This window comes from Globicephala melas, chromosome 4, assembly GCF_963455315.2.
Source record: "Globicephala melas chromosome 4, mGloMel1.2, whole genome shotgun sequence".
NCBI classification, from domain to species: Eukaryota; Metazoa; Chordata; class Mammalia; order Artiodactyla; family Delphinidae; genus Globicephala; species Globicephala melas.
The window spans coordinates 57469271-57493945 of NC_083317.1; the positions used below are offsets into that span (position 1 = coordinate 57469271).

The window sequence follows — 24675 nt, forward strand, 5'->3', positions numbered from 1 at the left end:
TGGTCATTGATGACTAAGTCAGTCTCCAGCTTCTCTCCCCATCCTGGAGGTTGGGAGTGGGGTGGGACTGAAACTTCCAACCCTCTAATCACTGGGTTGGTTTCTCTGACAACCAGCCCAAATCCCCCAGTCACCTCATTAGCATAAGCACACTAATGGTTGAAAGGGGCTTATTATAAATAACAAAAAGCACTCCTCAAGAGGGAAGAGATATGGGAACATATGTATATGTATAACGGATTCACTTTGTTATAAAGCAGAAACTAACACACCATTGTAAAGCAATTATACCCCAATAAAGATGTTAAAAAAAAAAAAAAAAAGCACTCCTCTCACCCATGTCATTCAGGAAATTCCAAGCATTACAGGACCTCTGTGCCAGGAACTGGAGAGAAGAAGAACAAATGTGTATTTCTCATTATGTCACAATTAGTTTTCTACTATTGCTGTAACAAATTACCACAGACTCAATGGTTTACAACAACACAAATTCATTATCTTTCAGTTCTCTACATCAGGAGTAGAGCACAGGTCTGGCTAAAATCAAGGCATGAGCATTCCTTTCTGGAGGCTCTAGGGGAGAATCCATGTCTTTATCTTTTCCATCTTCCAAGCACTGCCAAATGCCTTGCCTTATTGTCCCTTTCCTCTATCTATAAAACCAGTAACTTTGTATCTCTCTGACCATTTTTGCCCACTATGCAGCAAAGCCAATCTACTAACACCAGGTTGTGGTGAAGGAAAGTACAGGCTTTACTGCAGGGCACCAAGTAAGAAGAATGGGCAACTCATACAACTCCACTCTTTTCCCTCCCTTCCATTCAATAATTATTTATTGATTAATGATAATATAAAAGAAATGGTACTGGATGTTTCAGCAACCTGAGACACATCCATAAGAATCAAAGGAATAATATAAAGTGGAAGTAAATTATAAAATTTGCCCAATAATTAAAAAAGTCAGTTATGTTATTTCAACCTTTGCCATTTGATCTTCGCCCACCCATTTTCTTCTCCATTTTCTGTCTTCTTTTAATATCCCTCTGCTTCTACCCATATTTTCATTACTTTTTTTGAGTGTTTCTCTTTCCATCCCTTTTCATCCTCTTACTCATGTGTCTTTTACCTCCTGTTTCCCTCGGTTTCCTATGTTACTATATTTTAGCACACATTCAAACCACCGGGGGAAGAAACTATTTTGTTCTAAAATACTAAAATTCCCCTGAATTCATTTTCTCCTTTCCATCCACTTTATCACTGCTCAAGTTCACACTTTCATTCTCTCTTCTCCCTACCACTTCCTTACTAAATTTCTGCTTCTACCTCTCCTAAATCCCCTGACAACCCATCCATCCTCACCTTTACACTGTTCTATGACTTTTCTAGCAAACCTAACCTTGTCATTCCCCTACTCGAAGTTCTTCAAGTGTTCACATGACATACCAGATAAAATCCAAACTTCTTTATAAGGTTTAAAAAAATTCCTTCCTACCTACCTAACTTCATTTTTACCTTTTCCCCTAACTTCCCTTTGCATGTTACCCTCTGGCAGCACAGAAATACTTGTGGTTTCATCATTCTCTGTCATGCCTCTGTAACCTTCCATCTGTCATTCTTATATCCCCTCAGCTGCTTTCATGCCTTCCATGTGGCAAACTCCTAGTTATTCTTTAAAACTGTTCAAATACTACTCAGCCATTAAGAAAGAATGAAATCTTGCCATTTGTGACAAACTGGAGGGACCTTGAGGGTATTACATTATGTGAAATAAATCAGATGGAGAAAGACAAATACCAAATGATTTCACTCATACATGGAATCTGAAAAAAAAAAAAGCATGGTGGTGGATGGTAATTAGATCTTTGGTGGTGATCAATTTATTGTGTATACAGATGTCAAATTATAATGTGGTACACCTGAAACTTATATAATGTTATACACCAATTTTACCTCAATTAAAAAAAAAACAAGGGGGGGCTTCCCTGGTGGCGCAGTGGTTAAGAATCTGCCTGCCAATGCAGGAGACATGGGTTCAAGCCCTCGTCCGGGAAAATCCCACATGCCGCAGAACAACTAAGCCCATGCGCCACAACTACTGAGCCTGAGCTCTAGAGCCTGTGAGCCACAACTACTGAAGCCTGCGTGCCTAGAGCTGGTGCTCTGCAGCAAGAGAAGCCACCACAGTGAGAAGCCCACACACCACAACGAAGAGTAGCTCCCGCTCTCCACAACTAGAGAAAGCCTGCGCACAGCAACAAAGACCCAGCACAGACAAAAAAATAAATGACTGTTCAAGTGTTACCTTTGCTGTTAGGGTTTCTCAGTCTCTTTTAGGCAGACCTGAGACTCATCTTCTGCTCTTTGCTATATTGTACATCCCTCCACTGTTTGCAAGAATACTATTATTGGTATTTGGGGTCAGGACTTGAGTTTTTCCATTCCCAACACCTTACGTAAACTTCAGCACATAAGAGCTCAATCATGTTTGCTCGATTGCCCTACCCTTTTATTTAACCTACCTGAATATCAGTGCCTAAAACTGTATTCTTTGGAACACTAGTGCCCCTACAAAGAGTTGTATATTATAAATAGAGTTAGCCTTTAGATAGCTATGTGATGTATGTTCTCATTGTAGGTTTAAGAGAGAAGTTCAATTCTTCTTTTCCCAAGTAATCCTCTTTTTTTTTTTTTTTTCCGGTACGCGGGCCTCTCACTGTTGTGGCCTCTCCTATTGCGGAGCACAGGCTCTGGACGGGCAGGCTCAGCGGCCATGGTTCACGGGCCCAGCCGCTCCGTGGCACGTGGGATCTTCCCGGACCAGGGCACGAACCCGTGTCCCCTGCATAGGCAGGCGGACTCTCAACCACTGCGCCACCAGGGAAGTCCCCAAGTAATCCTCTTATCTTTTAGTTTCATAATGATTCTCAAGGGCAATCAAGGTCTGTAAAATAAATCTAAACAACCTCATATTTCAAATTTCTATTTGTCTTTACCATGATCTAGATCAGGAACATCAACCAAAAAACACCCAAATCATACGCATATATGACTAACACACCAGCCTAATTACCTCCAAATTTACTTCTTTCAAACCCGCCTCTGCTTAACTTGGATTATTGTCAATGAAATAGAACAAATTTTGCTCATTTGCCTTATTGCTTTTATTTCTATTAATTGACAGATTGATGTGGGCTCTGTGATTTTAAACAGTTTGACTTACAGAAAAATAACTGTTATAAGGGAAAGTTTTGGGAAATAGTCACCGAAAAATACAGCATCAATCAAAGTTCAATCAGGAAAACAGAAACTATATTATGTCACCTAGGGAACTTAATAATAGGGCATTGTTACACAGGGCATGAAGGGGAGGCTCCATGCCAAAAAGGGGAACACTGAGGTGATTCAGAGATATGTAACGTAGGAAGCCGTTACCACCTTAAGGCTAGGGAAACAAAGGGAAAATTTTGGGTTATTAGAACTAAGAAACTCAGAGGACAGATCTCGCTGGCTAGGGCATGGGTCTTTGAGAAGTAGGCATAGCCTAGCTGGTGCTGGTGACTCTGATGTGTTGTGATGAGTCTGGTTCTTACAATGTAAAAGCGGGAGGCTGGAGCCAACTGCTGATGACAGGAAGAAGGGCTATTGCTACTGAGGTGATGCTGATGGCAGGAAGCAAACAGGATGGAACAAATGTCTTCTCCCCAACCCCTACCTACCACCCTCCCTCTAATGACTTCTGTTGATCGAACCTATCAATAACTGGCAAAGAAGACATATGTTTGCACAGCCCCAGCCCCAGTATTAAGAGTGAATATGGAGTGGAGAGATGATAGCTTAATAAGTAGCACTAAGAGCAATTAAATCAAGAGTGTTAAGCCATGGTCAGTTAGAGTAACCGTCTCGCAGCTTGAAAAATTCAACATGATCATATACTCAAGACCTTAAAAAATTAATATTCTTCTGTTAAGTCTGTCTTCCATTAGATATGCACTGGAGTATGCTATGTCACTACAGTTATCAGTTAATCATCCAATCTGGGAGCTATATGGCAGATACGGTTCTAGGTGGTTGGGTTTCAACAGTGGAAAAGTAAATAGGTCCCTGCCCATCTTTGGGGAACTGTCCTTCTAGTGAAGGGAAAACAGACAATATATAAAGATATAATGTGTCACATGGTGAGTGCGATGGAGATAATAAAGCAAGTTGTGTGTGTGGGAAATAGGGATTGGAGATGGGGACAGCTCTTTCATATGGGGTAGTCATAGATGATCTCAATGATAGAATGCAATTTGAGCAAAGACCCAAAGGAAATAAGACGGAGAAAGCAGTATGAATATATGGGGGAAGATCTTTTCAGTAGGAAATAGCTGTATTTGATTAAAGTGGGTGGACTTTTTTGTGGGTTTACAGTTTGTTTTTAACTATTTGCATAGTTCTGCTATAAAAGACTGTGATTCTAGCTGGGTAACATCAACTTACTGTCAAATATAGTGCCAATTCAAACATTCCACAAAGCATTGCTCATCTCTTCCACTGAGGGAAAAGCTATACTTCTTCACGTAGCAGGTTATAAAAAAAATTGCTGATGGTAAAAGGACTAGCTGAAGTACATACATAATAGTCCACCTCTACTAAAAAATACTTCTTTTAGAGTCAGCTATGAAATTCTAGTAGCCTCAAACCTTTAATTTGGATTATTTGAGTAAATGTAAAATGCCCAAAACTGTACATAATTATGTCTTTTTTGAGATGTCGACCTTCATTTTTTAGTTGAGCTAATGAAACTCAATAATTGGCCAACAGTCTTTAAGGCATAAAGTGGGACGGACACCATCAGTACTTTTAACCCAAAACAATGAAATCACTGTTGGCATTAGGATTATGTTGCTTTTTGTTCAGATAATTTTTTTTTCTTGGAAAATACGTGCATACTTTGGGTTCAATGGTGCCAGAAATATTAATGTTAGCTATGATTAAGTTTCCTTCAACCAATTTGTCACTCAAACAATAAAGGTGAACTTATCTGTAAGTCAGATGCCTGAAAATGGTATAACCCAGTTATACTCTCATGTTAAAGCCTTTTAAAAAAACAACAATAATTCTGGCCCTTGAAGAAAGTGAGTTGTACCACGTAATATAAAATCTTTTTCTGTAGCTAGTAATAATTTCCTACAGGAAAGCTTGAGGTGGGTATGTCTTCATTTGAGGAGAATGTAATTTGAGACTGGACACTTCCAAAGTAGAAGTTTGAGTTAACTCAGTCAACTTGTTTTTAACTTTTTAAAAGGAATCTTGAGAGGTCAGTGGTGTCTACTGGAAGGCAAGAACTTGCTTCTGGCGGCGAGACCACCACACATGGCTTGTAGTGTTTGCACTTAACTTCTGTACCTAGGTTCCTCTGGCTGTCAAGTAGGGATAATAGTAATTTCCTGCTTTGACTTCTCTGGCTGAAGATGATACATTAACACAAATTACTATTATTAAAACATAATGCATGCATGCACGTAAAACACCAGCGTGGTGTTCTTTTCATGCTCATATAACATGTATAAATACTGCTCTTCCATGCACTCTTCACTTTAGGTCAGAGGAGAATAGCATGCCACTAATCCAATTCTCAAAATATGGAGGAAATATATTCTTTAAAGCTCCATATCATCCTTTTGAGAAGCACTAAACCTGCTAATCCCTCATGGTCTCTGTAGCAATTGCATTATGGCCCCCATATTAAGCCTTTGGCACCTTTTCAAATGTTGGCTAAATTACTTTTTTCCTGGAGACTAGAACCATCAGGGAAAGGCTACGGTAATGAAATTTGCTAGGGACATTAAAATTTTGGTTGTTTAACATTTAACTGAGTATCAACAACGTGTTAAAGTGCTATCTAAACAGATAATTAGCTACTCGCTGCGCAGTGGGCTCTGTCTAAATTTAACTGTGAAATTAGGTTTAGGGAATGCGAAAATAGGAAAAGAAAGTTTCTCAAGGGAAACGGTGGTGTCAGCACAGCTGAGGAATGTCACAATAGCTACATTTCGTCAATTATGATCGTCATCAGGGCATCTCTAGGAGCAACGCAGGACAAGGTTTCTTCTTAAGTGCATCCTGAAACTAGGTGATGGAAAGGAGTGGTTGTAGGAGACAGGCTTACAGGGGACGACAGAGGCAACAGGCATAGACTGCGAGAGAGAAAAAAAAGGGGTGGAGGAAAAGAGGTATTTTAACCCAGCGCTGGAAGAGAGGTTGGGAGGCGGAAATTAAGAAAGAAAAAAGAGCGGCGGGCAGGGGGTAGAACTGTGTGTAGCCTTGGAGATGAGTAAAACATTGTAAGTCAGTGGATGGAGGTCGGGGAGACCCTAGTGACTGAAGGGGGAGGACAGCGTGATCTTGGCGGCAGACAAGCATTAGTTTAGCTGCGACAGGCGGCTAAATCCTTGTTTGACTTTCTTCCTATTGGAGCACATTTGTGGCTCTCTGGAGGCGACGGCAGGACCAACATAAAATTAATGGTGTCAGGACTGAGAACCTGTGTCCTCTGCCTCCAGCCCCCCTCAGGACAGTCGAAACTGTCCACCACCCCCGCAGAACCGCCGATGGCTGTGGCTCCAAGGTTAAGCCACCAGGGCTGTGCGTGGCGAGCAAATAAAGAGGTCAAGGCGAGCAGCTGCCGGGGTGAAGGAGGGTCGTGGTGGTTCACGGACGCTCCTCTCACGGGCACGTGTTTAGCACTTCCCGAGGTCGCTTTCCCGCGATCAGTTCATAGGAAAACAGGCAGTGAAAATAAAATTACACGTGCGAGCATGCAAATGAAACAAAACCAAAGGAGAACACCACGGCACTACAGGCACTCCGACCGGGGAAATCCAGGCCTCCTGTTGCCAGTCGCCGGGGGAGGATAGCGGACAGCCTGGCGGTCAAAGAAGCGAGAGAGAGAAAAGCAAACCTTCTGGGGCCCCTCTCCTTTCCCGGCTCCGTTGACCCTTTCACCAAACTGCCCACCAGAGAAAGGGGCAAGAAAAACGGCTGTGCAAACGTGCCTCGGCAGACTGGGGGGGAAGTGGGGCTGGGAAGAAAGGAGGGATTCGGAGAGCTCAGCTGTCCCGGGAAGCAGGAAGGAGGAGAAAGTCTCTCCTTTCAGCCCTCGGCGAGGAGGGAGATGACTAGTCCGGCACACTATGTCCAGCTTCCCAGACAGGAACCTTTCGCATGGGCAACGGAAAGACAGCCCCATCGTGCCTTCCCCTCCCCCGCCTCTCGTCCGGTCCCCGCCAGAGGGAGAGCGCCGCTCGGGGGAGCCTAGCTGCGAGCTGGACTGTCCCACCGCCCTCCGCCTCGGTCTGAGCAGGGGCCGCGGTGGACCAGCAAGGGGCGGAGTGGGCGAGACCATTGGAAACGCTGGGAAGGGGGACGAAGCAGGAACGCGAGGGGCGGGGCCTACTAACCTATTCCAGATTTTCCTGTCCTCTTTAAAGCCCTGCTTTCGGAGAAACCCCGTTATCAAAGAGGAGAAAAGAGATTTTGGGTTTTTTTGAAAGGGGAGGGGCGTGTGTAGGAGGGCGGGGTGGGAGGAGTCGGGCTTTCACTCCCGGATCAGACGTGAGCGCGAGTTGCGCGGGCGAGTCCCTGCGCTCTGAGGGTCGGCTTCCTCTCCCCCTCCCGTGCGGGCGGGGTGGTGCGTTCCGAGTTCCCAGGAGTTCGAGGCGGGCGGGTGCCGGTGGGGGGAGGGGAGTGGCGGTGGTGGTGCCGGCGGCGGCGGCGGGCGGCTCCCGCCTCAGCCTCTGCAGTGGCGTCGGCGACGGCGGAGTTGAAGCAGCCGCGAGTGCTCGGCAGAGTGTCAGCCGGCGGTGACGGCTCAAGAACTGGGAGTTAGGGACGCGCGCCCTTCCGCCGGACCTTCCGCCGCCGCCGCCCACAGCCAGAGGCGCCGGGGCCCGGGGAGCCGGGGGGCCGGAGAGCGAGCTGGCCGGGGGGAGGGTGGGGGATGGCGCGGACCCTGGGGCCGGCTCCGCTGTGTCCCGGAGGCGGCAAAGCACAACTTTCCTCCGCTTCTCCCCCCGGGGCCGGGCTCCTGCTGCCGCCCCCGACGCCACCGCCGCTGCTGCTGCTGCTCTTCCCGCTGCTGCTCTTCTCCCGGCTCTGTGGTAGGTGAACCTCGGCGGCCGGTGCGGGCTGAGGGAGGCGCGACCGAGGGTCCCGGGGCCGCGGCCGGGCCAGCGTGGGCCGCTCTCCCGGGCGGGAAGCGGTTGTGTTCGGCGGTTGGCTGCGCGAGCGGGTGCCGCGGACTTTGGCTGGAAACTTTTCGCCGCGCCTGGGGCGAGGCCGGGGAAGGGCCGGGGCCGGCGACTGCGGCGCCGGCCGCCCGCTCTCCTCGCTCGCGGCCGCGCCGCTCCCCACGCTGCGGGCTGGGGTTCGGCGACGGCGCTTTCCGCCCGGACGCCGAGTGCTTCGTGCGCGTGGCTCCTCCGTGTTTGCTCCGGGGACCGTTACTTCCTCGCCTATTCGCGGAGGAAGCCGAGAGCGCGGACTTATGTGCTGGGGCTAAGGTGACGAGATGCACGTTTGCCGCCTCCTTTTTTCCCGGGTGAAACTTGAGCTGTGAGCCAGGATACCTTTAGGGACCAGAGCTCGACGGAATGAAGCCTTCGGGTTCCCACACCTCATCGCCTTCCACCCTGGAGAAGCACCATGTTAGCCCACCCTGCAGCATCCCCTACAGTTTTCTTCGGTCCTCCGGCCACTTTCTGCCCTGGCAGCCTCTGGATCGCTTTGCATTGAGTCCGTCGCTGCCTTCCAGTTTGTGGGACGTCTGTCTCACTGTGTTTATTTTAGCAAACGCTATTTGTCCTCAGGACTTCGTTGTATGTGTAAAATACCTGATTGCATTGACCGTGCCCCAGCTGTTCCGATCAAAACAAGCCCCACGCCTCTTCCCTTTCTTCCCACGTTGTCTTATAGTTTTGTCATATTTGGGAGGTAGTCTCTTTGTAAGTTCACTTCCTAGGTATCAGAGACTAGAAGCCTACTTGTTAAGAATAGCTTTAAAAAACAGAAAAAGAAAGATCTCCGTTTCATGCAAGAGAGGTGGACTTAAGTGATCCTTAATGGAAGGCGGCGATGTGGGAAAGTAAGGCCACCGGTCTTTGGGGACTGGCTCTGTCTTTTGGTAATACCGGAACACTGCAGGACGTTATTCATTCGATGACTCTTACTTGGTGAGGAAAGTGCAGAAGGAAAACTTAGGCTTGCTCAAAGCGTGTTTTACCTGAGACATTTTTACTGGTACCTAAGTCTGCGTTGGATATCAGTGTTTAATGAAATCTTAAATGAAACCAGGAGTTTTACCAGTATTTACTACAAGGAGAGATGTGTGCGGATTTATTGGATGGTGTGATTTAGAAGAAAGAGAATCCTGTACCCCTGTACCGTGTAGGTGTGTCAGGCTAGCTGGTTATGAGGGAGGCAAAATTTTCAAAAGATTGAGTGCCTCTTATAGGCTGAGAATTTCCACTACCAAATCACCGTCACGTTTCAAGCACTGTAATGACACGTTCTGATTTACAGAGTATAGCATGATAGATGGCATGTTAACTAATCTACATTGTTTCTGTAGTCCCTCTCCCCAGATGTTTGGTTCCACTACATAAGTCTTAATGCTGTTACCGCTTTAGATTGATGCGAGATTCTAGATTGAATTTGTGTACCTTCTTTTCCATTCAGGAGGGTTGTGGATTACAGTTAGGTGGGAGGAAGGTGGGAGTGGATGTTAACAGTTTACTGTTCTGACTTAGATTGTGTTAAGGACTGAGAGAATATTTGTATCTCCAGTAAAGTTTTATCTAGCTAGGCAAAGCCCCGTAGAAGACTGAAGCAAGGTAATATGTACAGTTAATACAAGGAAATTGAACCCGGGTAATAATTTCATAGTGAATGTGCAAGTGAAATGTTGATTACTTTTTGAAGGAACACATTGGTTTTCACATGGAAGAAGAAAAGACTTAAAAAAAATCTCTTCAATAATATGCTGTTGGAGGGATTTGATATTTTAGAGTCCTAAAAATTCAAGTAGTGTAGGCAAATGGACTGTGATTTAGAGAGGTGTAAATTAAAGTTTTTAGAGTCAACTCAGCTTGTAGTTGTAGAGACAGACACTAGTTTTGTGTCACTGTGCACTGCTCATTTAAAGAGCTTCCTTTTTTTGGGCTTATAGTGTTATAACACCCTAATTTGTGAACCCTTAATGACAAGTTTTTAATATCAACCTGTATTTTAGAATTCAGTCTTTGAATATGGCACAGTTGTCCTGATTTATGGATACTTAGTAAGTATGGAAACGGAATTTTCTTGTAACCTGTTCGTTGGTCTGATATTCATAGTACTACTTAACAAGGTTTGGCACGTACTGATGTTTGAGTTGTTTATTTATTTATTTATTAAAATTTTATTGAGGTATAGTTGATTTACAATGTTGTGGGAGTTGTTAGTCTTAGAGTTGAGAAGATTTTTAGGCTTTAAAGAGATGACTATATGATTTGTTAATCAGAATGCTTTACTTTTTTTTTTTTTACCACATACAGATTTATTATTATTATTTTTTTGCTGCTGATATTTTTGATATTATGCTTACATTTAGCATGGCCTTAACTATGCTACACTTCTGCAATATCATCTATTAGCACAAGATAATTTTTATGTCATGTTAATTTTACTGCTGTAAAAACCCTCGCAGTCAAACTGGTAGACATGATATTCTGTAAGCTATAAAAAATTAATCAGATTTGCTGTTTTGAGGGTGTACATTATCTGTCTTATTTGAAGAACTGAAATTTTAAAATGAGAATTTTACAGGTTAACCAACTGTCAGGGTTGGTTGGTTTTTTGGGGTTTTTTTGTGTTTTTTTTTTTAAAGCCTAAGAAAGTCCTAGGTGTAAAGGTCAAGAGAACTAGATTTTTCAACACTATCTGACTTGATATAAACCTCATTTATTTAATTATGGAAGTCCATATTTCTTTATAATGGCAATAATCAGTTCATAGGTGATCAGATTTATCTTACTTTCCCTTCCAACATTTTTTCTTGAGGAGTAGAGAATATTAGGATACGGTATTGATGAAAGAGAAGGTAGACTATTTGACCTAAGTTCCAACTTTTTCCATTTTCAACAGGACTATATCTTAAATGGATATTTAGAAGGTGATGGAAAAAAGATCTAATATGATGATTGAACATTGAACAGCACTTTCAGAACTCCCTATGTTCATGGCGCTTGATAGGAACTTGAGGACAAAACATGAATGAGGCAGAGTCCTGGCTTCAGGGAGCTTACAGCAGTATGATAGACATAACGTAAACAGATGGATAGGACAGCTCAGTATTTATGATAGAGATCTGCATGAGGTGTACTGTGGGTTACCCAGAAGAAGGATACCTAACCCATTAGGTAGAGATGTTAGTGTAAACTGAGAAAAAAAATTGCTTAAAAAAATTCAGTTGAGTTAGATTTTCTTATTGAGATTAGACATTGTGGTAGGTGGAATAAGTTTGCTCTCTCTCTGCAGTTTATGATTTAGATGCTAAATAAACAGTTTTATTCTGAAAAATGACTGCCACTTACTAGCTGTGTGAATTGTTGGCAAGTTATTTAACCTCAGTAAACTTAAGGTTTCTCGTCTTTTCAAAAAAAGGTTAATATCAGTTTGCCTATAGAGTTCTTGTCCTCTTGCCTGTAGAGGATTAAATGAAAGAATAAAATAAAACACTTAGAATGCATGGAATGTACATTCAAATTTTAGCATTTATTTTATTGCACATTATAAACCAACCAACCTAATATTTGTCATTCTTAAATTCTACGCTGATGACTTGAATAATTGAGTTTTCAAGTTGATTGACTTGCCGTATTTGTACTTTATGTCTTTCAGTGTATAGCCTAGTCAGTGCTCTTTAAATATTTGTTAAATTTACCTCAGGTAAATAATCAGATGACCAACTTTCAGAATGTTAGGATATAGTGAAATTAACTCAATGGTGTAGTTGTATGGAACCTAGTTGAATCATCCCTTAATGATGTAGAATGCATTTTAGGACTGGGCAGTTCTATACGATCACCCAGAATGTTAGTGGTTATATTGAAAAATGTGGAGTTGAAGAGGGAGTCATGATTTCACTTCTACCCTATGAAGTTACTGGTAGTTTCAGGTTGGAGCCTGTAATACATATTGCCCATATGAATCTTTCTGTATTCAAAACAGATATAATTGGAAAGTGAACCAAATTTAAAAGGACGCAAAAAAGACCAAATTTTCCTTTTTGCATTTAGCTACAGAATCAGAAATAGGAATTGGAAAAAGCTGGGCAATTACATATTTGTGGGTGTGTGTGTATTTACCGTTTTACCTTGTTTAGTCACGCTTTTTTTATATATATATATATATATATATTACTGATTTCAGCAACTGATGCACATTTTGCATCTGTGTAGTTAAGGAATAGAACTTACGGCTTCTTGCCTATTATTTGAAAATTGTTGAAGAGAAGCTGGCTGTGATACCCTTGTTAAAAAATAGTATTTTGGCATTCTGTAATTTACCCCTTAAAAAATTAGTGAGTTAATAATATATTGCTATATATTCTGTAATCTATTAAAGTCCTCATAAAATTGACAGTACTGGCTGTATGGTTTGTGAAAGATGTGGCATTTGATTAATAATGGCTATTGTGTAAATGTCGGATAAAATCAAATAACCTTTAAGTAAGTAATGGAATTATTTTGTGTACCAGGAACTCAGATCTAAAAATCTAAGCACCATTAATGTCATACTTTTGATTACCTTTTATATTTTTATCTAAAATTGTCTTGCACCCATATGCTTTCCTAAACTTATGATTTTTCTGTAAGGCTCTGACATAGTTTAATTATTTACATAAATAAAGTTGTGTATTTAAAATTTAAAACTTTAGTGAGGGCTGCCCCCTATAAGTCTAGATACAGCCATATTGCAGGTACTATAGTTGTTTTGGAAAGGATATTGTATTGCATACTTATATTATGACTTTTACATGTTCTCTTTAATATAACATCCAAGGAGGTTATTTTTCTTGTAACCCTATTAATTGCCCAACATTCGTTCTGCTAATTAAGATCAGTAGGAAGGAAGTACCTTGTAGCGTTATGAGTAGATATTCATAAACTGGAATTTGAGGCATGTGTAAAAACATACCAGCTCATAACTGGTTTAAATGACTAAGAGTTGATAGTATGCTTTTCAGCGTTTCTGACGATTATTTTGTAGGTGTAAGGTAGTAAATTATACATGTGACTCTATAGATAGGAGAGGTTGTAATAGTTTCTTCTTTTTTTTTAACTTTACTTGTTTTCTTTTAACTTTAATAGTTAAAAAAAAAAAGAAAGGGACTTCCCTGGCTGTCCCCTGGTGGTTAAGACTCTGAGCTCCCAGTGCCGGGGGCATAGTTGCAATCCCTGGTGGGGGAGCCAAGATCCTGCGTGCCACAGGGTGCTGCCAGAAAAAGTACAAAAAAAATCAAACTTGCTCTTTTAGATAGGTTGGCTATTGTACCAGTAGAGGCTCTTTACTTTAAGCTCTCAGGTTTCTTCAGAAGAAGTAAAATTTTTAAAAGAGGGTTGTCTATAAATCACTATTCTCAGCTAGCCAAGGTCAGCAAATGTAGGGTACGTGGATAGGTTCAGATCCTAGTTTCTAGGAAATCTTTTTCAAAAGAACATTCCAGGCCCCGCTATGGACTTACTGGATCAACATTTTTTGCAAGTGGAGAGTGGGGAGTGGAGCCTGATGATTGGGGCATTTGTATTTTGAGTGACATCTTCAGATGATTGTTTCTTCCCTGGATGGGTGCTATTTTTACAGCATTTTTATATATGATTTGACCAGATATGGTCATTATTTTGTTCACTGTTGTACCCTCATGTGCTAGGCATGTAGTGGGCACTCAAATTTCTTTATTTCAAGTGCTTAGTAGAAAAATAAAATTTAGTCTAAACCAGCACTGTCCAATAGAAGTAATGTGAACTATATACATAATTTTAAGTTATGGTGCCACATTAAAAAAGTGATAAAAGAAACAGGTGAAACTAATCTTAATATACTTTATTTAACACAGTATAACCAAAATGTTATCATTTTAGCATGCAGTTGATATTAAAGAATTGAGGTATTTTACCTTTTTTATTTTTGTAGGAAGTCTGAAATCTGATGTGTTTTACACTTACAGATTGTTGTTTGGATAAGCTATATTTCATGTGCTCAGTAGTCAGGTATGGCTGGTGGCTACCATATTGGACAGTGCAGGTCTAAGTAGGTTATGCCCTTCTCTAGCTCTTACTCATAAGGCCTAAAATGTTATTACTCTTCCTACCTACTGCAATTCTGAAGCGCCCAGTTTAAAATTAATTTTCTCGGTAAAGCCTTGCCTTACCACTTCTTTCATACAGTGAGCTTTTCTTCTTTATAAAGTAGTTACTCTTTTTATTCATTATCTAGTAATTTAATTGTAAGTTGTTTTGTGGTGTGTGCTCTTTGCAGTAAAAACCTTGCCTCAGACTTCACTGTATGTCATCAGCATGCATCACAGAATAAACACAAGTTTTTTTGTAAACTATATAGGTTTTAACATGTCAGGGAGGAAGAAATTTTTCTCTACCCTTCTAGGTTCTTCTGGCTGGTCTAAGAGTTACATTGACATGAGACAGATTAACAGGAGAAAATCAAACAAAAGTTTAAGGGCATGTATACATGGAAGAGACCCAGGAAAACTGCCAGAAACCCTCACCTTAAATACCAACTTCCGCTGAAGACAAAAGAGGGTACTGGGGGTGGCGATTTGGGACTTCAAAGGGGAGAAAGGCAATTCATATGAAGATGGAAAAGCAAATGTTTGGTAAACAAATTTTTGCTGGGCCTTGCAGAGACTATGGGACACAGAGTGGACTCTGATCTCTAGGCCCTGCTGAGTTTCCCCACCACACTTAGCCTGTACTTTTTGCAGATATCTCTGGTGATAGCTCAATTCCAGGAATAGGCCCACTATCTAAATTTTTTTAAGCAGTTAGGGGGAAGGTCAAAGTTTCTTCCTGAGTCTTTTGGGCCTTGATTGTTTTCAGCTCAAAATAATCGTGTGCCAAAGAGACGTTGTGGGGTGGTAAGTTTTGCTCCCAAACATTTGCTTTTTTTTCCCTGTTAATAACTTTAAGGAATTGACCAAATTTGCTATACAACAAAATGGTATCAAGAGAATACTCGGTTTATGATTTCATCTTCCATGTTGAAATAAAATAATAATGCAGAATAATAGCTGTAATAAGTAACTACAAAAACTTTTCTGGATTTGACTTCATTTCCTATCTGATGCTAGCTATCTTTCAAATCCTTAGTCCCTCGAGCAAATTGTGTTCATTTTTTCATGCTTTTAAGTTTAGAGCAATGTTTGCCGAAGTGTTTAATAGAACACTAGTCTCAGAAGATATGTTTTTGGGAGAAAGAACTGTGGTTGAATACACTTGGGAATGGGAAAAACTAACCTTCATGGAAAGTCAGTATGTGCATTAGTTTATTAATGGTTTAAGAAATTCTTTAGTAAAATATTCTCTTTTGCAGTGTAATTAAACAACCTGTTATGCTGCAGAAGCTTTGTTGTACAGGACATGCTATAGGAAATACATCCTTAGAGAGCTTTGTATATTTGATATTATGTTGACGTTGCTTCTATCTGTACCTTCCAAGATAGGGGAGGAATGAATATATATATATATATATATATAAAATATACATATAACTCATTTATTTAATTAACTAGAAAAGGTTGATAGGCTTTAAAGACGTTACTTGGTGAGAAAATTCTTTGTTGGCTTTTCTTTTTTCCAGAAATTCCTTTTGCTTTCTTTATCTCTGTCTCTTTACTCGCCGTTGTGTTACCCATTTTGAATCTGAGGTATTTGCGAAATTGACCTAGGAGGAATACAATTCTTCCTCTTTGGTATGGCAAAATTAGCGGTGTATTATTTACCCCAGGATATATGTAGTTTAAGCAGCTTCTGTGGGATATACCTCACTTTATGTATAACACATCACACTCTGGGTCTGAGTTTTAGGAATAGAGTGGGTTTATTTAAGATAGCTATTCTCTTTTGTAATGGAAGTGTACCAGTGCTGTTATTGGGAAGGACATGAAAAAAATCAAGAGGCAGATATAAAAATAGGTGTACACAGCTAGGACTCCAACTTAGCATTTGAGAACATTATATATAATTAAGAGCGTGCTGGACTCTTCTAATTGCTTCATTTCAGAGGAAATACAAAAGTATTAATGAAATAAATGTTAGTACTGGGAAACTGTGGTAAGATGAATTTCATATAGTGACTCTTTCTATGAGTTATCCATGATGGACATGATTGTTATTACTAAAATATCTGAGGCCATGGGTTTCAAAACTTATTAATATGATATCTAATTTAGTCATAGCTACTGTGGGGTAGATTAAGATTTCATTTCACAAGTGTCCTTGTCATTATGAACTCCAAACTCCCTTCTAATTTGATTTAGATTAGAGATAATCATTCATGGTTATAAGTTCAATTTAATGTTAACTAAGTCAGACAATAGTCTATCTTTTATTTAAATCTGCTTAGTGATACCCTGGTTCCTTTATTTTAAATGCACAATTTTTAAAAAGGCTCTCTATTTATTTATTTTTTACTGAAGAGATTCAGATGGGAGAAGGTACATAGCTAACAGTTCTATCCTTCTCATTGAGGGCAGGGCTAAAACGTTATAGCATTTTTCACTAAACCATGAGTCTGCATATATTAATTGCTGTAGCAGCTACTGTAAATCCAAATCTCTGATTTCTGCTTGTTAAACTTAAAGGAGCTAAAACATTACCACCAACAAAAACTTTGAGGAGCATATGCAAATAGTGCAGATGTATTGAACATCAACTTTTATAGTAGCTTCCCTATTCCTATAAGCAATTCTGAGGTTATAAATATATGATTATTTTGATGACATAGTTTCATTTGCCTAGTCCACATTAAAACCAGAGTGAATTTTAACTTTGAAATAACAGTAAGAAACTCTTCTTAAATTGTTACCTTCTGTTTGTTGTACACTAGTACAGTGTCAAAGATTCGTTATTTTTCTTTTAAAGCTGGTATAGTCTTTTCAGTTGAATGACAAAAAGAAGGTATATCAGGACTAGAATTAGTAATACTAATGAAAACATCTTTCCTAGCAAGAAATAAGACTGTTTAGACTGTTGACACTCTTTTCTGTATTTAAGATAGATTTTTACATTTTTCAATGAAAAACATTGTCGACTTTTATTTAAAGATTTTTAAAAGAGGTAGCAATTATGGAGGCTATTTTGAAACCATGCATTGTTTATCAAACTTATTTTCCATATGTGTATAAAAGGATCTGGGCTTTCATATATTTTTGTTATGTTTATAACTGATAGTGAAAATGTTTAAATATATAAGTAGCTGGTGAAACTTTTATACAACATGTTAAAAAGTCTCTTGTAAAAGCTTTAACACTAACAGCATCTGTTAAAATATAAAAACAAATCTGAAGTTCCCTAAGAAAAATACATTATTTTTCTTTGAGGATACTACTGTTGCTTTGCTGCCCTCTACAGTCATCTAAAATAGTCACTCTTGACTTTTCTCCCATGAAATGATTAAAATACTTCCTTGACTTGTGTGCTTTAAATTTCAAGAGTGGGTTGAATAATATTTACTGTCAAAATATGACAACGTTTTAATTAATCACAACAGTTGATCTATACCTGTAATGCAAAAAATAAAAGGTTTACAGATTGAAGCAGGGGATGGATTGGGGACTATTGCACATCAATCAGGGAACAGATGATAGATAGAGCACCAACCAAGTGATAGGTAGTGTAGAGGATATCACAGTGGAATAAGATGTGATGGCTGCTCCCAAGCTTATAAATCCATTTGTAAGACTAACTGCGTGTTAGATATCTGTAATAGCATACCAAGTAGTATGATACAGCCTAAGAAGATCAGTAAGGCTTGGAAGAGTCAGGGAATGCTAATTAGAGGAATTGAAACTTTTGAGCTATATCTTAAAGAATGATTCGAGTTCAGACAGGTAAAACAGGGTTATTTCAAACAGGGGAGAGAATATTTATTAAAACATAAAGCACCTGTTACACAGAAAGGGCTATGCTAGGACCCTTGGGGTCTTTGCCCTTAAGAAATGTAACATTTAATTGTTAGCAGATGTGGAATTAGAAAATGGTGTGTGTGTGTGTGTGTGTGTGTGTGTGTGTGTGTGTGTGTGTGTGTGTGTGTGTGTGTGTGTGTGTGTGTGTGTGTGTGTGTGTGTGTGTTTTACACCCAGTTACTTAAGCTTTCTGCCTGTTTCAGTCCTTATACACTTAGCTAAATAATAGCTCCTTTATCGAGTTGCTGTGAAAATTAAATGAAATCCTTATTAAACTGCAGTAAAGTGCTTTACAAATACAGCTATCCATAACGCAAGGGAAAATGAATTGTCTCATGTTAGAAATATAAAGTGTTGTGAGATTGCAGAAGAAGGAGCAGTTTAACTGGGAATGGAGGAAGACTTAATAGAAGACCTAATTTTCTAGCTGAACCTTGAAGGAAGAGTTTTCCATTTCTGAGGGAAGTCAGTGGAAAAGAGAGCATTCCAGGCTGAAAAGATCACTGGACTGAGGACTCTGCGGAAGGAATTAATGTTTCCATGTGGTTCAAGTATGAGCTTTATGGAGGGAAGTCATAGATTTTAAATACTTTGCTGATACTGAGGAGATTAGACTTCGTGTGGGAGGCAGTGAGGAGCTTTTGAAGGCAGGTAACTATTGTCTGTCAGTGATTTGAGAATATTTTATAGCTCTGATAGCAAGGTAAAAGATACACGGGAGATATGAGAGACAAGTGAAAGGGAAAACCATTGCTGTTGTCCATAATGTCCATAGTGTTGTCCATCCAAACATGGTGTTTGGATATCATAGGTGAGGAGAGAAGAGTTGGATATGAACTTATGTTTCTCTCTTGAATGACTAGAAAAGTATAGTAGAAGGATTGATGAATCGATTTGGTAACTTTTTGGAGGCATTTTAATTGTGCCTCTGGGGCATATTTTAGAGCTGTAGTTGGAAATTTGTTCTGAGAGCGTAGTGGGGGAGGATGTGGAATTGGGAATTATCAGGATCCAGGTATTTGGATTAGATAAGTTGTTTAAAGGAGAGAGGAGGTGGGGGGGGGAGAAGAGAAGAGAGAAAGGAAGGAAGGGGAAGTAGGGAGCGGACTGGAAAAAATTTTAAATGTTGAGGTACTTTGGGGATTTCCCTGGTGGTCCAGTGGTTGAGACTCTGTGCTCCCAATGCAGGGGGCCCGGGTTCAATCCCTGGTCAGGGAACTAGATCCCACATGCCACAACTAAGAGCCCGCGTGCCGCAACTAAAAAAGATCCTGCATGCTGCAGCTAAGACCTGGCGCAGCCAAACAAAAAAAGGGTTGAGGTACTTTGATTAGATAAGAGGGAAGGAGGGAGGGGAGAAATAATCTGGGAACAAATTCTTACTTGATAAATAGACCAATACATTTAGTAGTTAAGGGAAGTGCATTGATGACTTAGTAATTTAGTACAAGTGGTTAGGAAAAGGGTCAAATTCCAAAAAATTAACTAATGAGGGGATAGTGAAGAAGTAGTAGGGTAGGGCCTGCTCTTGGGAAAGAGGAACATGAGCAAATAATTTGAGGGGGAAGAATAATGTATCAGTTATTGTGGGCTGAATGTGTTGTCCCAATATTCCTATGTTAGAGCCCTAACTACCAATCTGGTGGTGTTAGAAAGGGTTCTTTGGCAGGTGATTAGGTTTAGATGAGGTCATGAGGTTAGAGCCCCCATGATGGGATTGGTGCCCTTATAAGAAGAGAAAGACACCAGAGCTTCCTTCTTCCACCATTTTGAGGATACAGCAAGAAGGTAGCCATCTGCAAGCCAGGAAGAGAGTTCTCACCAGAACCCAAACCATGCTAACACGCTGATCTCGGATTTCCTATCCTCCAGAATTGTGAGAAATAAATGTGTGTTGTTTAAACCACCCAGTCTGTGGTATTTTGTTATAGCAGCCTGAGCTAAGACATCAGTGAAGGTTCTTAATTACGAACACTTCAAACTTAACTTTGATTAAAATAAAATTTATTGAAGGATATTGAGTGGTTCACGTATGGAAATGAAGAACCAAAGGAGGCTAGGCATCTAGAAACATATCCAGAACCATAGCCAAGATAATGTCTAGGGGCAGTCTGTCAAGGTCATTGCTTTCTGCCCCTTGAAACACTGGACAGTGTAGCTTTGCCTATTATACTGACATTGCTGCTCTTAGAAACTAGATACAGTTATTGCCATAGCCCAAGAGTATATATTTTCCATGGCTGTCCACTACAGAAAATTGAAGAAAAGCTTTTTAATTTTTATTATGAGACTTCTCTGTCTTTGGGAGGGGGATGGGAAAAGAACATTGATATGGCAAGGTCCAGGAACAGAAGGTAAGTGGAAACATTAAAAACACAGATGAGAGAGGCTAATCTTAGAAATGGTGAGGGGCTCTTCTTTCTACTAGGCAGAGAAAAAGAAAATGATAGGTGAAAATACAGAGAGATTTCCAGGTATAAGAGGGAAGTTCTGGAGAGGATTTCATCTTTATTGATTTACGTGATAAACTTTGAGAGTGCAGGGTGGTGTTGGGACTTAGTAGTAGAACCTGTGGGCAGAAATGGAATAAGTCATCAATTAAGAATGAATAAAATGAAGTTAGAAGTCAATTGTTATTACTAAGGAAGAGAGAAGGATTTGTGATTAGAAAGTAATGGGAAAGGGGCTTCTGGAGTGCTGGTAAAGATTTATTTCTTGACCAGGATGATGGTTTTGTGGATATGCTTACTTTGTAATAGTTCTTACAACTACATACTTACCATTTATACTTTTCTTTTTGTGTGTGTATGTATATATACTTTGTTGAGTCTTTTGGCTTTTCCATCTATACAGTCATGCAATCTATGCATAATTAAAGCCTTATTTCTCTCCAATCCTTATACTTTTTTTTCCTTTTCTGTTGCTTATTGCACTGGCTAGGACCTCCACTATTGATGTTGAATTAAAGTGGTGACCGCAGGCATCGTTGTCTCATTCCTTATCTCAGAGGTAAAAAAGTGTTCAACATTTCAAAATTAAGTATGATGTTTGCTGTAGTTTTTTTTTTAATAAAACTTTTTTTTATCAGTTTAGGAAAATTTCTATTCCTAGTTTGCTTAAGAATTTTTATCATGGAGTTTAATTTTATCAAGTGCTTTATCTTAATTTTGAGATGATCATATACTTTTTTAAATAATGTGAATTACATTAAAAAAATGTTAAGCCATCTTTGTGTTTCTGGAATAATACCAGTTTGGTTTTGATGAATGTATCCTTTATTATAGGATTCAACTGACTTTTTAAAAAAATTTTTCTTCACCATCTATGTTTATCAATTAAATTGGCCTGTAATTTTCTTTCCTTATGATGCTTTTGCCAAGTTTTTGTATCAAAGTCATGCTAGACTCATTAAAAAATATGAGAATTGCTGCATCTTTTTCTATCCTGTGTAAGAGTTTAAGATTGGTACTTTTTTTTTTTTTTTCGTAGAATTAGTTGGTAGAGCCATCCTAGCCTGAAATATTTTTTTTATGGGAAGGATTTTTAGTTACAGTTCATTAAATAATCATGGTACTGTCTAGATTTTCATTCTTCTTGTGTCAGTTCTGGCACATTGAGTTTTTGTAGGAATTTGTCAATTTCATGGTTTCAAATCTTTTGACATGAAGTTGTTCATAATGTTCTCTTACTACCTTTTTAGTGCCTGGAGGGTCTGTAGTAATGCCCCCCTTTCTCATTCCTCATGTTCGTATTTTGTTTTTTTGTTTTCTGGATCAGTCTTGCCAGGTGTTTATCAATTTTATTAGACTTTTCAAAGAACCCATCTATGACTCGTTCTTGATGCTCTTTACGTTTGTTTTCTGTTTCATTATTATCTGTTCTACATTTTCTGTTTTTGGAGGGTTTATTTCCTATTCTTCTATTTCTTGAAATGAATGGTTAGATTATTGATTTTTAGCATTTCTCTTTTTCTTATACATGCATTTGAGCCTATAAGTTTTCCAACTAAGGTCATATTCACAGGTTAACACCTCCTAATTGCTCTTTCTGCATCTGTATTTTTTTCACTGTAATATGTGAACTTCTGCTACATTAATTTTTCTAGATAATGTTTTTGGCTTCCTGTATTTTCACTCTTCAGTATTACCTATTTTTTCCCTCTTGCTTATTTACACTTTCCCTGACTTGACTTTAAGCTCCTGGAGGGCAAGGAATGTGCCTCCTCTTCGTCCTTTCTCAGCATAAAGCCTGGTCAACACAGGTAAGTGTTAAATAAGTGTTAGCAAGAAATACGGATGTGCAAACAAACTGAATTAAGAATTTGCCGGGCTTCCCTGGTGGCGCAGTTGTTGAGAGTCCGCTGGCTGATGCAGGGGACACGGGTTCGTGCCCCGGTCCGCGAGGATCCCACATGCTGCGGAGCGGCTGGGCCCGTGAGCCATGGCCGCTGGGCCTGCGCATCCAGAGCCTGTGCTGCGCAACGGGAGAGGCCACAGCGGTGAGAGCCCCGTGTACCGCAAAAAAAAAAGAATTTGCCTTTCTGACTTCATCTCTGTTATTTGTTACCAATACTTAGATTTTTCTTCTCCAAACTTCCCTTGCATTTTCTGTTTCTGTGAATCTGTTTACTTTTGTACTTCTTCCCATAGTGCCCATTCTCTGCTTGGAAAAACTCACCTTGCCTAAGATCCGGCTTAAATTCCACTATTTTCCCACAGATTACCAAACAAAATTAGGAATCACTAGTTTGGGCTTAGCTGAAGGAAAATTTCACTTTTTAGATGCAACTTTTCTCACCCTACATGCTTCTCTCATTCGTTCTCCCAATTTTCTGTTTTCACCCTTAACTATGGTGACTTTCATAAAGGTGATATAACCCGGTTTGCCTTGGAAAGTCTAGGCTTACAACTGTTTTTCTGGCATAATTATCAATAATACTCCTCCACTTCCTTTCACTCTAAAAAATGTTTTGGCTTAGATGACAAATTATATGATTGCTCTACCATACATCCATTGCCTTGCATGTCTTATTTTCTCTTCTAGATTCTCACATCTTGGAAGTCTCAGGCTATACTGTTTTCTACCTTATAATACATAGTACTTAATATTCAGTGAATGAAATGCAGTAAATATTTGAGCTCTTACTGTGTTTCATACATACTTGTATTTTTTCCATATTAGCTCACTTATTTTTTCAACCTAGCCTTGTAATATCTAATTCCTTGCCCCAGTGTTTTTCACTTAAAGTGAAACATCTTGCAAAATCTTCACTCTAAATCAGTTCAGCTGTACAAATTCTTATGCTTACTTCTCAGCTACTAGTGGGACTTGGGGAGAAAAAAAAAAATCATATAACCATGCAGATTCGTGCCCCTAAAGAATCAGGCTTTAGCTTCAACTGGACCTCAAACAGTTTTTCTAGCAATCCTCTTTTTGGTTTAGTCAGTGCATGCTCCCATGTTTGAATTTTTTCTTTTAAATTTTACTGAAACCTTGTTAATTAGGTGATAATAGTCCCATTTTATAGGTGATAAAACAGGCTCTCAAGTACCCAGGGTCACACTGGTAATAATTTAGAGGTCTGTGTGTTCTTAAATCTAGGTTAGTCTGGCTCCAAAGTTCTTGCTTTTTTATTCCATCCTGTTCTACCATTTGCAATTTTAATTCTTATTCTTAGGTCTGAAAAGTATTACACTACTTAGCCATAAGCTCCATGTACTTGTTTAGAGGTACCTCTTTTAAAATGGTAAGTTTGAGATTTTTTGATTATGTTGTGTAAATGTGTGTATAAATTTTTAGGTGTATCATTGTAGAAGGCTGTCATTTATGAGGATTGATAATACATCAGTGTCTTTAAAGCACCAGTTCTTTACAATGTCTGCTTTATCTGAGAATATTTACATGTTCACAGGCCTTCTGCTTTTTATGTATCATTTATAATTAGGTTAAAGTAAATTTAAGGATCAGAAGTAAATTCATCAGTATGGTTAAAAAACAGTTCCCTTGGTTGAAAATTGTTTACTGTTGATTATAAATTTTTACTGCTGTAATAACAGTAAGGCCTAAGATAATATAATTATTATAGTGTTTTGGGGAATACATTTTATAATGGTGATTGAAACTCATAATTTCATTAGTGTTTAAAAATTGCTAAAATTTCAGTTTGAAATGGGAATTGCAAGAGCAGATTCTTAGTAATTGTTATGAAAACCCATCTCCCATGCATTTTACCTCTAGTGGAAGTAGTGCTTACTTAAGAACTACAGCCCCCCTCTACTTTTTATTTTGAAAGTCACTGAGCTTTTGATTGTCTCCATTAATAGCCATTCTAGGTTTTCTTTCTGTGAAATGTTTAGGATTTATTCATAATGTGCTCAGCATGATGGAGTTGGAAAGATTACTTTTCAAAGCCAAGAGGCCTCTTGTCTGTGTTTTGCCACTAGCCATATGAT

The 24675-nt window shown here is 39.6% G+C and overlaps 1 protein-coding gene across 4 annotated transcripts in view; it reads left to right on the plus strand.

Annotated features, from left to right (window-relative positions):
- Positions 1 to 7966: 7966 nt before the first annotated feature.
- Positions 7967 to 24675, plus strand: part of LOC115842124 (nectin-3) — a 145440-nt gene continuing 128731 nt past the window's right edge. For 3 of the 4 annotated variants that reach the window (XM_030836743.2, XM_070045450.1, XM_030836742.2), the window contains exon 1: positions 7967 to 8141. In XM_030836743.2, the coding sequence (XP_030692603.2) occupies positions 7982 to 8141 (160 nt within the window). In that variant the 5' untranslated portion in view covers positions 7967 to 7981. Of the gene's footprint in view, positions 8142 to 8993; positions 9125 to 24675 lie in introns of those variants that run through there. The other variant, XM_060298046.1, reaches the window with a different exon arrangement.